The following is an 11275-nucleotide window of genomic DNA, read 5'->3' on the forward strand; positions in this document are numbered from 1 at the left end:
GCTTTGAGGCTTGGCTCCAGCTCTTAGGCCTCCGCTGCTGAAAGTAGGTTTCTGGCCTTTGCTTACAATGTTGCGAATCTGCTGGCTGAAGTCCGGTGGTATTTGTTAAAATGTTTCAAACTGCAGGCTCAGAGGCCTGCAGCAGCAGGCGGGGAACGTTGGAGTCCTCCGTCACTGAAGCAAGCAAGCCTCATGTTAATTTCAAGCTGCCTGGCTGCCGGCCACCATCTTGGCTGACAGTTAATTTGCATATCTTGCTGATTAGCCAATGGGAAGGGTAGCGGTCGTACGCCAATTACCATGTTTCTCTTTTATTCGATAGGATAGATAGATAGATAGATAGATAGATAGATAGATAGATAGATAGGAGGGGTGTTGGGTAAAAAAGGTGAAAAGTTAAGAAGTACAAATTGGCATATACAAAATAGTCCCAGGGACGTAAAGCACAGCATAGAGAATATAGTCAATAATATTGTAATAAGTATCCATGGTGCCAGGCGGGTACTAGACTTATTGAGGATCATTTCATAAATTAGATGCATCTAACCATTATGCTATGCTCGTGAAAGTGATATAATACTGAATGTCAGCTGTAATTAAATTATAAAAATTTAAATAGCATAGTCCTATATAACAAAGAGGTGATATGCAAATTGACCATCACACCCTCACACAAGATAGCTGCCCCCATGGGGTCACATGATGGCCAGCAGGGGAGGGCAGTTGGGGGGAACAGGCCTACAGGGGAGGGCAGTTAGACATCGATCAGGCTGGCAGGGGAGTGGTTAGGGCGTGATCAGGCTGGCAGGCAGAAGCAGTTAGGGGCAATCAGGCAGGCAGGCAGGCGAGCGATTTGGGGCCAGCAGTCCCAGATTGTGAGAGGGCAATCGGACATCCCTCGAGGGGTCCCAGATTGGAGAGGGTGCAGGCTGGGCTGAGGGACACACCCCTCCAGTGCATAAATTTCATGCACCAGGCCTCTACTTATAGTATAATCATTTATATTGAGTGATTACCATGTGTTAACCTTTATACACACTTATTATTCCATTTAAGCTCACAACAACCTGAAAGTATTACTACCATACCCATTTTAAAGATGAGGAAACTGAGGCACAGATAGATGCAGGAACTTGCTGCAGGTCACACAGCTAGCAAGTGGTAGAATTTGGAGTTGAACCAGGATTGTTCTTCTCATAAGCCCAAGTGCTTTACCACTTGGCCGTTATCACTCCATACACCAGATGGAAAAGTATTGTATACTGATGACGCCAAGCACTTTGAAATATGCTGTCTGCTGCAAATTTAGGCTTGATTTCAGAAATGACTCAAGCTTAAGCAAATGAATTATTTTGCTACTTTGTGTTTATTTTATGAGCCATAAGTTATTTAAGCTGATTTCCCCCCATTAGGCCACCCTCACTATTGTGCAAAGGTAGGCCAGGGACATAATCACCCTGAACCTCAGTTTCTTCATCTGTAAAAGTGGTGAAAATAATGCTTATCTCACTGATTGCTATAAGATTTTAAATGAGGTCATGTTGGTGAAAGTCCAGTGCTTGACTCAATAAATGTGAGAAGCACCCTCTAGGCAGGGAAATTGATGCCATGGCCTCCCCAGGTGCCCCCTACATCCATGTAGAGTGATATTCATATGTATCCTGAAACACCTTACTGTATGAGGGAGTGGGCTCCAGGGTTAGCCACCATGAAGAGAGTTTTGCCTCCTGTGTCTCTCCTTCCCCCTTCCCTTTGCTGGGGGACAGACCTCCCAAGGCTCCCAACTGCATGATCAACAAAGATGGTCACATTCTCAGACAAGAAGGGATAGTCCTTCAATATAGACTTTGCAAGAGCCACATTGCCCTGCCAGAATCATCTTTCCAGCCCCTAGACAAATCAGAAAAGGTTTAGTCTACTCTACTCACTTTTCTTCGATGATGGTCTGACCATTGCTTCTGGTTTCTTCAATGATGAGTTTCTCTTCCTCGGGGAGTAAGACTTGTGGAACTGAATCTTTACGAGAACCTACAAATAATCGTTGCAAAAAGGTGGAGAGGGAAGAGTTCCTAGTGAGAACTATTTTTAGGTGTCAGTTCCTTTCTCCTGTTGTTATTGAAGGGTACTTATTAATAGCATGTTACAACCTTGCACCCAGACATCCACCCAACATTAATGACTAAGTCTTCCTGACCTGAGAAAATTCTAAATGACCAAATATATTGATTAAATGTTGGGGAGGAGAGAATTTTGTACTCAGAAAAATTATGTGAAAAGGCCACTTTGATACCTGTATTCAACCACGACCCCATCGTTTCCTGTTTTGCCTCTTTCACAGCAAAAAATTTGACCAGTGATCATTTGTCTATGCACATCTCCAGAGAAGAGCACACCACATCCTATGCTATGGTGTTATATAATTTTAGTAAATTTAGAATAACACTACACTGTGACACAACATGCTTAAAGGGCCTCAGAAATATCACTCACTCCCATTTGTTCTCTTTGCAGTCCTATAAGGTGAGGTAGGGTCAGGAAAGACCATTTTGATCAAGGGTAGAGCCAGAGTTGGGAGATTTCTCTCTGCTCATACTGTCTATAAGATTTGGGATAGAAGAGGTGGCAGAACAGACATAGGACCTAACTAAACAGCTCTCCTGCACATCCAATCTCCCCCTCATTTCTGGATTCTGCCTCCTGAAGCTCAAGCCCTTAATCTCAAGTCTCCTTGAGTCACTGGTTTCCTATCTTCTAAACCAGTAGTTCTCAACCTTCCTAATGCCGCCACCCTTTAATACAGTTCCTCATGTTGTGGTGATCCCCAACCATAAAATTATTTTCATTGCTACTTCATAACTGTAATTTTGCTACTGTTATGAACTGTAATGTAAATATCTGATATGCAGGCTGTATTTAGGTGACCCCTGTGAAAGGGTCATTCAACCCCCAAAGGGGTCTCGACCCACAGGTTGAGAACCGCTGTTCTAAACCAAGCTCCTTCATGTTGTGAACACTCACTGCCTTCACTTGACCACCTCCCCTTTCCTGAGGTGGATATGTCTCTACCTCATAGCACTTCATAGGTACTTAATAAATGGATAGCAGACTGACTGACCAACAGACTGAATGCAGCAAGAAATAATAACAGTTATAGAGAAACAGAACTTTTGTCTGGAGAGGGATAAACGGTGGTAGTCACCATGATGCTAAAAGGCTTACTGTCTGCCAAGAACTGCACTATACACTTTCCACATGTAAAAGATAGGCTGCGGAGGGACAAAATGTGATTCTTTAGGTTAGAGTACCTGCCTGCACCTCCAAGTATATCTATCAACTCTATTGATGTGAAGAGAGGTTGTGGGAAGAGGAGATGAGGTCAGATTTTGTATGAAGGATCTTGCTTCTGGTGTCTCCTTGTGCCCTACTCATTCCTACTTTTCACATTAAAAACTGCTCTCACTTCCCTTTTCTGGATCCTCAAAACTTGTTAGCAGAGCTGGGTATGCCCAAAGCCACAGCCAGGTTTTCCCTGTGAAGCAGAAGTTGTGACAGTCCCTTCTTCATGGTCAAATGTGCCAACTTCCATATTGAACATTTTCCTCATGACAGTCTTAGAGACAGTCACTTCAAAAGCATATGTCAAGGCAGTCCACCTAAGTGATCCTCTCCCACACTCGAGATGTGTCAATGGCTGTCCAAAATGGAGCGTGATGGAGAATTCATTTCTTACACAGATACCAAATCCCCACATAACCTATCCTGAGACATGATCGATGTGACCTGGCTTTTTAAAAAGCACAAAGATGAATCAGAAAACATTATCTCGCTTTCATTTTGTAACCTGAAAATTGTTCAGGGACATACCCTCACCTAATAGTTCCCTGATAAATTGTATACATTTGAACAGCCCCTGCTAAGCAGCTACATTTCCAGATTTTCAGAGCAACTTTGAAACTTGAATTTGGTGAAGCACTGTTTGCTTAAATATGCAGCTGATCAAAGATAGTATTTTGACTTCCTTTCCAAATCTGCCTATAAGAAGAGATTAGCATCAGTTCACAGACACAGGAACTCTCTGGGCTCTTTAATTCCTAACTAGTGTTGATGAAGGTATCTGTGTACTTCAAAGGAGAATGACTTTTTTTAAAAAAAAAATTTTCATTTCTATCACCTCCAACTTTTTTACTCTTGCATCTCTCTTTCTCTCTGGGTGAAAAGAAACTGGGTAAACAAACCACTTGGTAGGTAAAACCACCTTATCTGAAAGATGCAGTCCTGTACCGCTCCTCTGCACTGCTCCTCTGCACCAAGTCACCTGTTTTAAACACCCTGCACCAATGTGGGTTGCTTTTCTCTTCTTTTAAGAGGCAGTGAGCAGTAAAAAAGAAACATTACTCATTAGAGAAAGTGGTTTGGGGGAACCTACTTGAGCCATGGCTTTGTTGAATATTTGCGCTGGTACAGTAGGCTTCAATCACTTTAAGAATCTGAGCGTCCTCTTCCAGAGCAGCTGTACCTGTCAAATTTAATTAATAATTACTTTTCATAGTGATATATGCCTCTGGAGCCTGAAAATTATGCAGTTAACTCCACTGCTATGGACTGGCCTCTCTGACCAGTGGTATTTCTGAAAGACGGGAGTAAAAGCTTATTCAATTCTCATAACGGAGTGAGAGTGACACTATTCCCAAGGAGAACTGGGACCAGCACCGGTGAGTTCAGCACCAAGGGTGGCATGCTCCCAAAGCCCATCCAGAGCTCTAAACTGGGGAGTCCTGTCAGTCTCCTCCTCAAGGCCACGTTTACAGCACTGGGCTTGATACCAGCCTCAGTTCTCATCCAATACAACACATCCTTCCTCTCAAATTTCAAGGCGCAACTTCTCTAGGAAATTCTCTCCATTAACCCTAGACATTTTTCCAACCAACCAGTATAGTCACTGATTCTCCCTCTTCCTTCCTCCTCCTCCAACTCATTCTTGAAATGACTAGATGGCATAACCTTGTTAATATGCTGACATGCATACCCAAGTGAGTGGTGAGAGAGAGGGAGGGGGATGCAGAAGCCAGAGTTAATTAACAATTTATCCAGACTGTATTTTCAACTAATACACACAGTTTTGTCACACCTGATGAGAAACTAAGAGGGGAAAATGTATCCATAGCAAATGCTCCTTTTAATGGTTCTAAACCAGGTGGGCAAAATATTCAACATGAAAACCATACAGATGGTGTCTGCCTCAAATGACATGAAGTGCAGAGGAGGCAACTTATTAAAAAAATTTAGAGGTAACCAAACCTTCCTATGCATTTGTTGTTATGTAACAGATGATGCTGGGGGGAAAATTGCTCTAACTGCTTTTAAAAAAATTGTCTGTTATTTAATCCATTACCAATTTTCAGAAAGTACAAAATGCATACTTTTCCGAATTACATATTCCTCTTCTGATGGCTTTCTTTCAGTCTTTCTTTTATGAAGAAACTTCTTCATGGTTTTGGGGCTTTTACTAGATTCCTGTAAGAATAGAGGTTTCTTTATGAATTAAACTTATCCTCCAAAAACAAATTAAAAAGAGCAAATAAAATTAAATAGAATGGTTCTCTCTTATTTTGTATGTCAGTATCAGGAGTGCATCAAAATGTAATACTATCCACAATTTTAAAAATGGTTCCAATAAATTCTGAAAGGTTAAGTAAAACAGAGGCAATGACATTGTCCTCTCAATTGCTATAGGGATGGGAGTAAGACTGGAGCGTGCCTACTAAAGATGCAGTAGATTCTCCAGGAGACCAAATGCCTTTAGGGTACCATCTGCAGAGAAAGTAATGGATGTCAATCCTAGGGAAATACAGTATTCCTAACGTGGCTTATATTCCCCACTGATACAATATTAAGGGAATTTAATAGTAATTAAATTATAACTACTACTGTACTATATACCTCTTTTCAAAGAGCTTGAAAATGATTGAAATTAATCTTCCTGTGCAACAGTCCCACAATGAAGAATATTAATTTTCATTTGTCCGATGGGAAAATTAAGACAAAGAGACTAAGTAATTTCCCCGTGGTTAGAGAGAAAGGCCAAATGAAGGACTTCCTGATAATAATTTTGGGTTAAGGGTAAAGTTCCTACAGCCAAGCTCAATATACATATATAAAACTTTTTTAATTAGTATATTTAAAAATATATAAATTATATCAATTATTGAATTTGTTTTTGCCATATGCATAAAATGACAGACATGAAAAACTCACATGTGACAAAAATAACAAAAAATATACCTTTAAAATACAGGAAAACAGACATTTTTAAAGCATTATAAAATGACAGTTTCATATGTATTTCACAAGAGCCTGCTTTTTGAAGAAAATACTTACATGCCAGAATTGCATCTTCATATTTTAGCCACCAATAATAACAAGGGACAAAACAAGCACAAAGGAAAGCTTCATTCATAAAAGGTTACAGCACAACATTATGATGTCACTGTAAGCCAAAGATAGTGTTCTACCCTTACCTTCAAGATATAAGACATCCTCTAAAGTGAATATGTAAAGAAAGAGAAGATGAGCGTGAGAGGTCGATGGTTACAATGACCAAATCCATTTATCAATACTTCTAAAACAACATTTGAAATGTTAGTGTTATCATAAATTACACAGAGAGAATATCATCACGTTTCCCACATTAGTTTTAGATGCAATATCATCATGCAAAAGCCCAAGGAATACAGTTCTGTGCAGAATAACAAATGTTGAAAATAACTAAAATACACACTGCATAGTAAGAATTTATTAATAACTCTCTTCTCCCAGCAGAAAAAAATAATCATGCCTTAGTTTTAATGGATTAGTTCTGTGAAGGATTAAGTCAATTTTACCCCCTCAAAGCTCACCTTAATTTGAATTTAGTAACTGACAATTATGAAATATCCATCATCAAAAAGGGGACCTACATAAATATGAAGTGGCACTCCTGGTTTAGGTAATCAAAGAAAAAAATTGGATGATTGCAATTATGACAGGTCAATTTTCAAAGCAAACCTGTGGGACTGTTTCATGGCCAAATTCTGAAAAAAGGTACATAATGAAAATTCAGCTCAAGAGTTATTTTTCCTATCTTGTTGGGTTGAAAGGATAAAATAGTTCTCCAGTGTCCAAATATTGTTCCATTTTTACTACACTAAGAGTTGAGGCAGCAATCGAAACAGTAGCATGTGTTTCAAATAAAAACAAACTCAAAATTCAGCTAAGTCATCATTCATCAAAACATATGATAGACAAATTTGCATCATAACTCTAAGACATGTCTCACAACTGTCATAAACTTAAATCTTCACTCACTAAGGCCTATTTAAAGAACAGTTACAAATAAATGATAATCTTTTCTAAAAGCTTAAATGGTGAGCAACAGGTTAGGGGGAAAAACGACTGGATGGAAAAGGTAAACTCCACACGGCTATGGAAGCTAGTGACTGACATTTCCTGATTGCAACTTCGAGAGAAAATAAAGCCTTGAAATCCCCACACTACCCAAATACCAAATGTCCTCTACAGTTGACTTAGAAGACTCTTTTTTAAAGACATTCCTTTCATTAAATTCTTATCCCTTTTCAACTGCAGCAAATAGTTCAGACTTTCATAGTTCAGACACATGGCTTGTTACCATAAGACTACTGATTTGGTTCAATAGATCAAAATGATCCAAAAAGTAGAATTGGGTCTGTTTGGTTGGAAATTCAACTCTAATGAAGTGGCTCTTGTTTGAGATGTGTATACATCACACCAATTTAAAAATTATCAAATCATCATAAAGGCAAAACAAAGGCACTTCAAGAGGAGGTTGGGGAAACTCAGTACACATAAACTCTGTGGAAATTCAATAAATATTTGTAGATAAACAATGGGGAAAAGGAAAAATGAGAACTAAAAATCACCCTAGCTGGTTTGGCTCAGTGGAGAGTGTCAGCCTATGGACTGAAGGGTTCCGGGTTTGATTCTGGTCAAGGGCACATGCCTGGGTTGGGGACTCGATCCCCAGCAGGTGGCATGCAGGAGGCAGCCGATCAGTGAAACTCTTTCATCATTGATGTTTCTCTCTCTCTCGTTCTCTTTCTCTCTCTCTCTCTTCCTCTCTCTCTCTCTCTCTCTCTCTCTCTCTCTCTCTCTCCCCTCTGAAATCAATAAAAGTATTTTTAAAAATAAATAAAAAATCACTGAATCAAGCAATTCAAGATTGACTGACATGTATCACCTATCATAAATTCATAAGCACATTCTCTTAGAACTATTGGTAATAAGCTACAAAATTAGCTTGTCAGAAGCATTTTATATCATATATAGTAAAATTACCTCTTTATAACTTAGTGCTGCTGATGGTCTAAGTGGAGGTGCAGGTCGTAGACAACTTAAACTCCATGGTTTTATAATTTGAGGAGGCTCCAAGGGTCCTCGGGGCTGTCCAGTAGAGCTAAAAGACTGGGAAAATGTCTGATGAGATATTGGCAATCTGCCATTGGAACCCAACCTTATGCCCCACAGTAGGAGAACATCAATAGTGTCATTGGATCAGCAGTGCCAGCCACAGAAAGGAAAGAACAAAAAATAAAAGTCTCCAGTTTAAGAGCTTGCACTTTCCAGTCAAGATTATGGGGTCTCTAATACCTTAACCAATAAAGAAATTTAAAAAAAGCAAAGCTGGGAAAAAAAAGATTATGGGGTCTCTATGGAACAGTACTAAATGAATTCAATATCCCATACTCCTGTTCTCCCTCTCTCTTCTGCAATTTCATTAAAGTCAGAATTTTTTTCATCTATAAGGGAGAACAGTCAAAATTTAATGAGTTCAGTTATATGTTTAACACTCTATTAGATACTTAAATTGGTTATTTCATCAGAACAAACATAAGAAAAACTGTAACAAAGTGAAGTAATTAGCCAGTAACTGGCAAAGCTAATATTTGAACCCAGATCTGAGGCCAAATCCCTTGTTCTTCCTACCACAACACACAGTTCCCCAAACTGGAATTTTGGTATCACAGGTTTGAGTGTTAATAAACAACACAGCATATCTTCAGTATCACTCAGCAAGTACAGTAAAATCTCATCAATTCAAATTCCATAAATAGCTAAATTTATGATAACTTGGAAGAAAACAAACTAAGAGTTTACCCTTGAAGGCTACTGAGTGAATATCTATACTAATAAAAGGGTAATATGCTAATTAGAGCAGAAGTCTTCCAGACGACCTTCCGGACGTCCTTCTGGACAAAGCCGCAGCGGCTGCAAGGGCCAAGGCTCAGGCCAACAGTGGCAGCAGCAGCGGGGTAATGGGGGCGGTGGCTTCCCCTGATCCTTCAGGTCATCTCCCACAGAGGGAGGCTAGACTGCGGCTTAGGCTGGGGCTGGGGCCAAGGCAGAGGCAGTTAGGGGCAATCAGGCTGGCAGGGTCGCAAGTTAGGTGTGATCAGGCCAGCAGGGGGGCAAGTTGGGGTTGATCAGACTGACATGGGGCAAGTTAGGGGTGATCAGGCCGGCAGGCAGAGGCGGTTAGGGGTAATCAGGGAGGCAGGCGAGCGGTTAGGACCCACAGTTGGACATTCCCCAAAGGGTCCCAGATTGGAGAGGGTGCAGGCTGGGCTGAAGGACCCCCCCCCCCCCCCCCATGAATTTCATGTCCTAGGCCTCTAGTGATAGTATAAATGAGATTACATGGAGATGCTTCAATACTTATGAAGGTAAACTAATGGTTTTGACTTAGCACACTATTAATATGAGAACAACAGTTGCTAGCTAAAAATAAATCTTGCCTATCATTAAAACATTTTAGCAGGACTTCTGGTTAGAAAAGTATTGCTAGCAGTTAGTTGGTACTCCAAGTTAAGGTCAAACTAAACTGCACACATTTAAGTAAAACTGTATTAATTTAGGAGGACCTCTCTCCACAAGAAATCCAAATTAGTGAGGCTTAACTGTACTTCAAAACCTACAGGTATAGACTACCCAAAGATTAAGGGCATGCTCACTGCTTCTTATAAGTCCTCAGCAGACAGGATTTGATGATTTAGTAATCCCTGGACAGAACAAATGGACTACTTACAGAATGAGCACTACAAGATGATGATGATGTCTTGGATAATGAACTGCAGGAGGCAGGTCCTCTAATCAGTCTATACAGCTGTTCCAGCCATTCCTGGAAGTCTTGGTTGTTGCTGCAGTGGACCACAATTCTCTCTAATATGTGACCTGAATCACCCAAATTTGGAAACAAAAGGCAAGGAGAACCTTGAGCTTGCCTCATTCAAAAACACTTCACACAACTTGGACTCAAGTGTCTATTTTCAGGAGTTTTTCACTTATGGGAGAACGCTTTTGAAACTACTATATAAAGAACAGATATGCTGTGATAATAAAGAAATAGTTATATCTGATTTGTAAAACTGTCCTTGATTTCTACTGCTTACAGAATCTTAGAAGTAGTATAAAACTTGACTCCAAACAAACGCACAATCCAAAAATTTAAGTAGAGTGCATTTAATTCATAATCTAAAGTGAGAATATTGTAGTTTTACCCAATATCAAAGTTGAAACAAAATCCAACTAAGACTGGTAACACCTAACACCAAATCTTTAACTCCCTATTGGGAAAAAGGGGGGTAAGGTCTGGGACCATTATCCTAGTGTTCATTCACCATTGCACCATATCAGTGCATAAAGTAGAAACCATTGACCTGGCAAAAGGGACAACAGGCTAAAATGTCAGAGAGCCAGGCATTTTCTCAATTTGTGAAAAAAGTTTTATGGCTTTTCAGCACTTTTTAGAAACATAATAAAATCTTGCTAATTCATAGGCTAATGATAAAATTGCTGATAAAATTCCACATCTTTGGCTTCTCTGCCACCAGGGAATAGATGGCAGAAAGGGGAGAAAATTGCATTAACATCAGTCCATTTTGTTATTTCTTAGCTCTAACAAGTAGCTCTTATTCAAGAGAAAATTGAAACTAATGGCAAAGCTGAGGCTTTTGAATGACCAGGAGACTTCTCTGTTCTATAGCTGTACCCTAATTATCCCAGGAAATGATATATACTTTGTCATGCCCATGCAAAAGTTACTCGTGGACTATATAACAGAAAATAATAGCATTTATTTATTTAAACCCCACTTCTTTCCAAAAAGGATTTGAAGTAGCTACATGAAAAATAGAAAATTACCTACCTGTGATTTCAAATGTGTAGTCATTCCCTTCAATTTCATCTAATCTAATCACCACCA

At 39.7% G+C, this 11275-nt stretch overlaps 1 protein-coding gene across 1 annotated transcript in view; it reads right to left on the bottom strand.

Moving 5' to 3' along the window:
• Positions 1-1928: 1928 nt before the first annotated feature.
• Positions 1929-11275, bottom strand: part of ARHGEF6 (Rac/Cdc42 guanine nucleotide exchange factor 6) — a gene marked incomplete at its 3' end in the record, with an annotated part of 117098 nt that continues 107751 nt past the window's right edge. Inside the window, exons 14-21 of the mRNA XM_015565389.1 lie at positions 11219-11274; positions 10100-10245; positions 8353-8478; positions 6519-6539; positions 6379-6393; positions 5421-5514; positions 4427-4516; positions 1929-2028 (exon numbers count right to left, since the gene is read on the bottom strand). Coding sequence (XP_015420875.1) covers positions 1929-2028; positions 4427-4516; positions 5421-5514; positions 6379-6393; positions 6519-6539; positions 8353-8478; positions 10100-10245; positions 11219-11274 — 648 coding nt within the window. The remainder of the gene's footprint in view (positions 2029-4426; positions 4517-5420; positions 5515-6378; positions 6394-6518; positions 6540-8352; positions 8479-10099; positions 10246-11218; position 11275) is intronic.

Source organism: Myotis davidii, unplaced genomic scaffold, assembly GCF_000327345.1.
Source record: "Myotis davidii unplaced genomic scaffold, ASM32734v1 scaffold740, whole genome shotgun sequence".
Taxonomy (NCBI): domain Eukaryota; kingdom Metazoa; phylum Chordata; class Mammalia; order Chiroptera; family Vespertilionidae; genus Myotis; species Myotis davidii.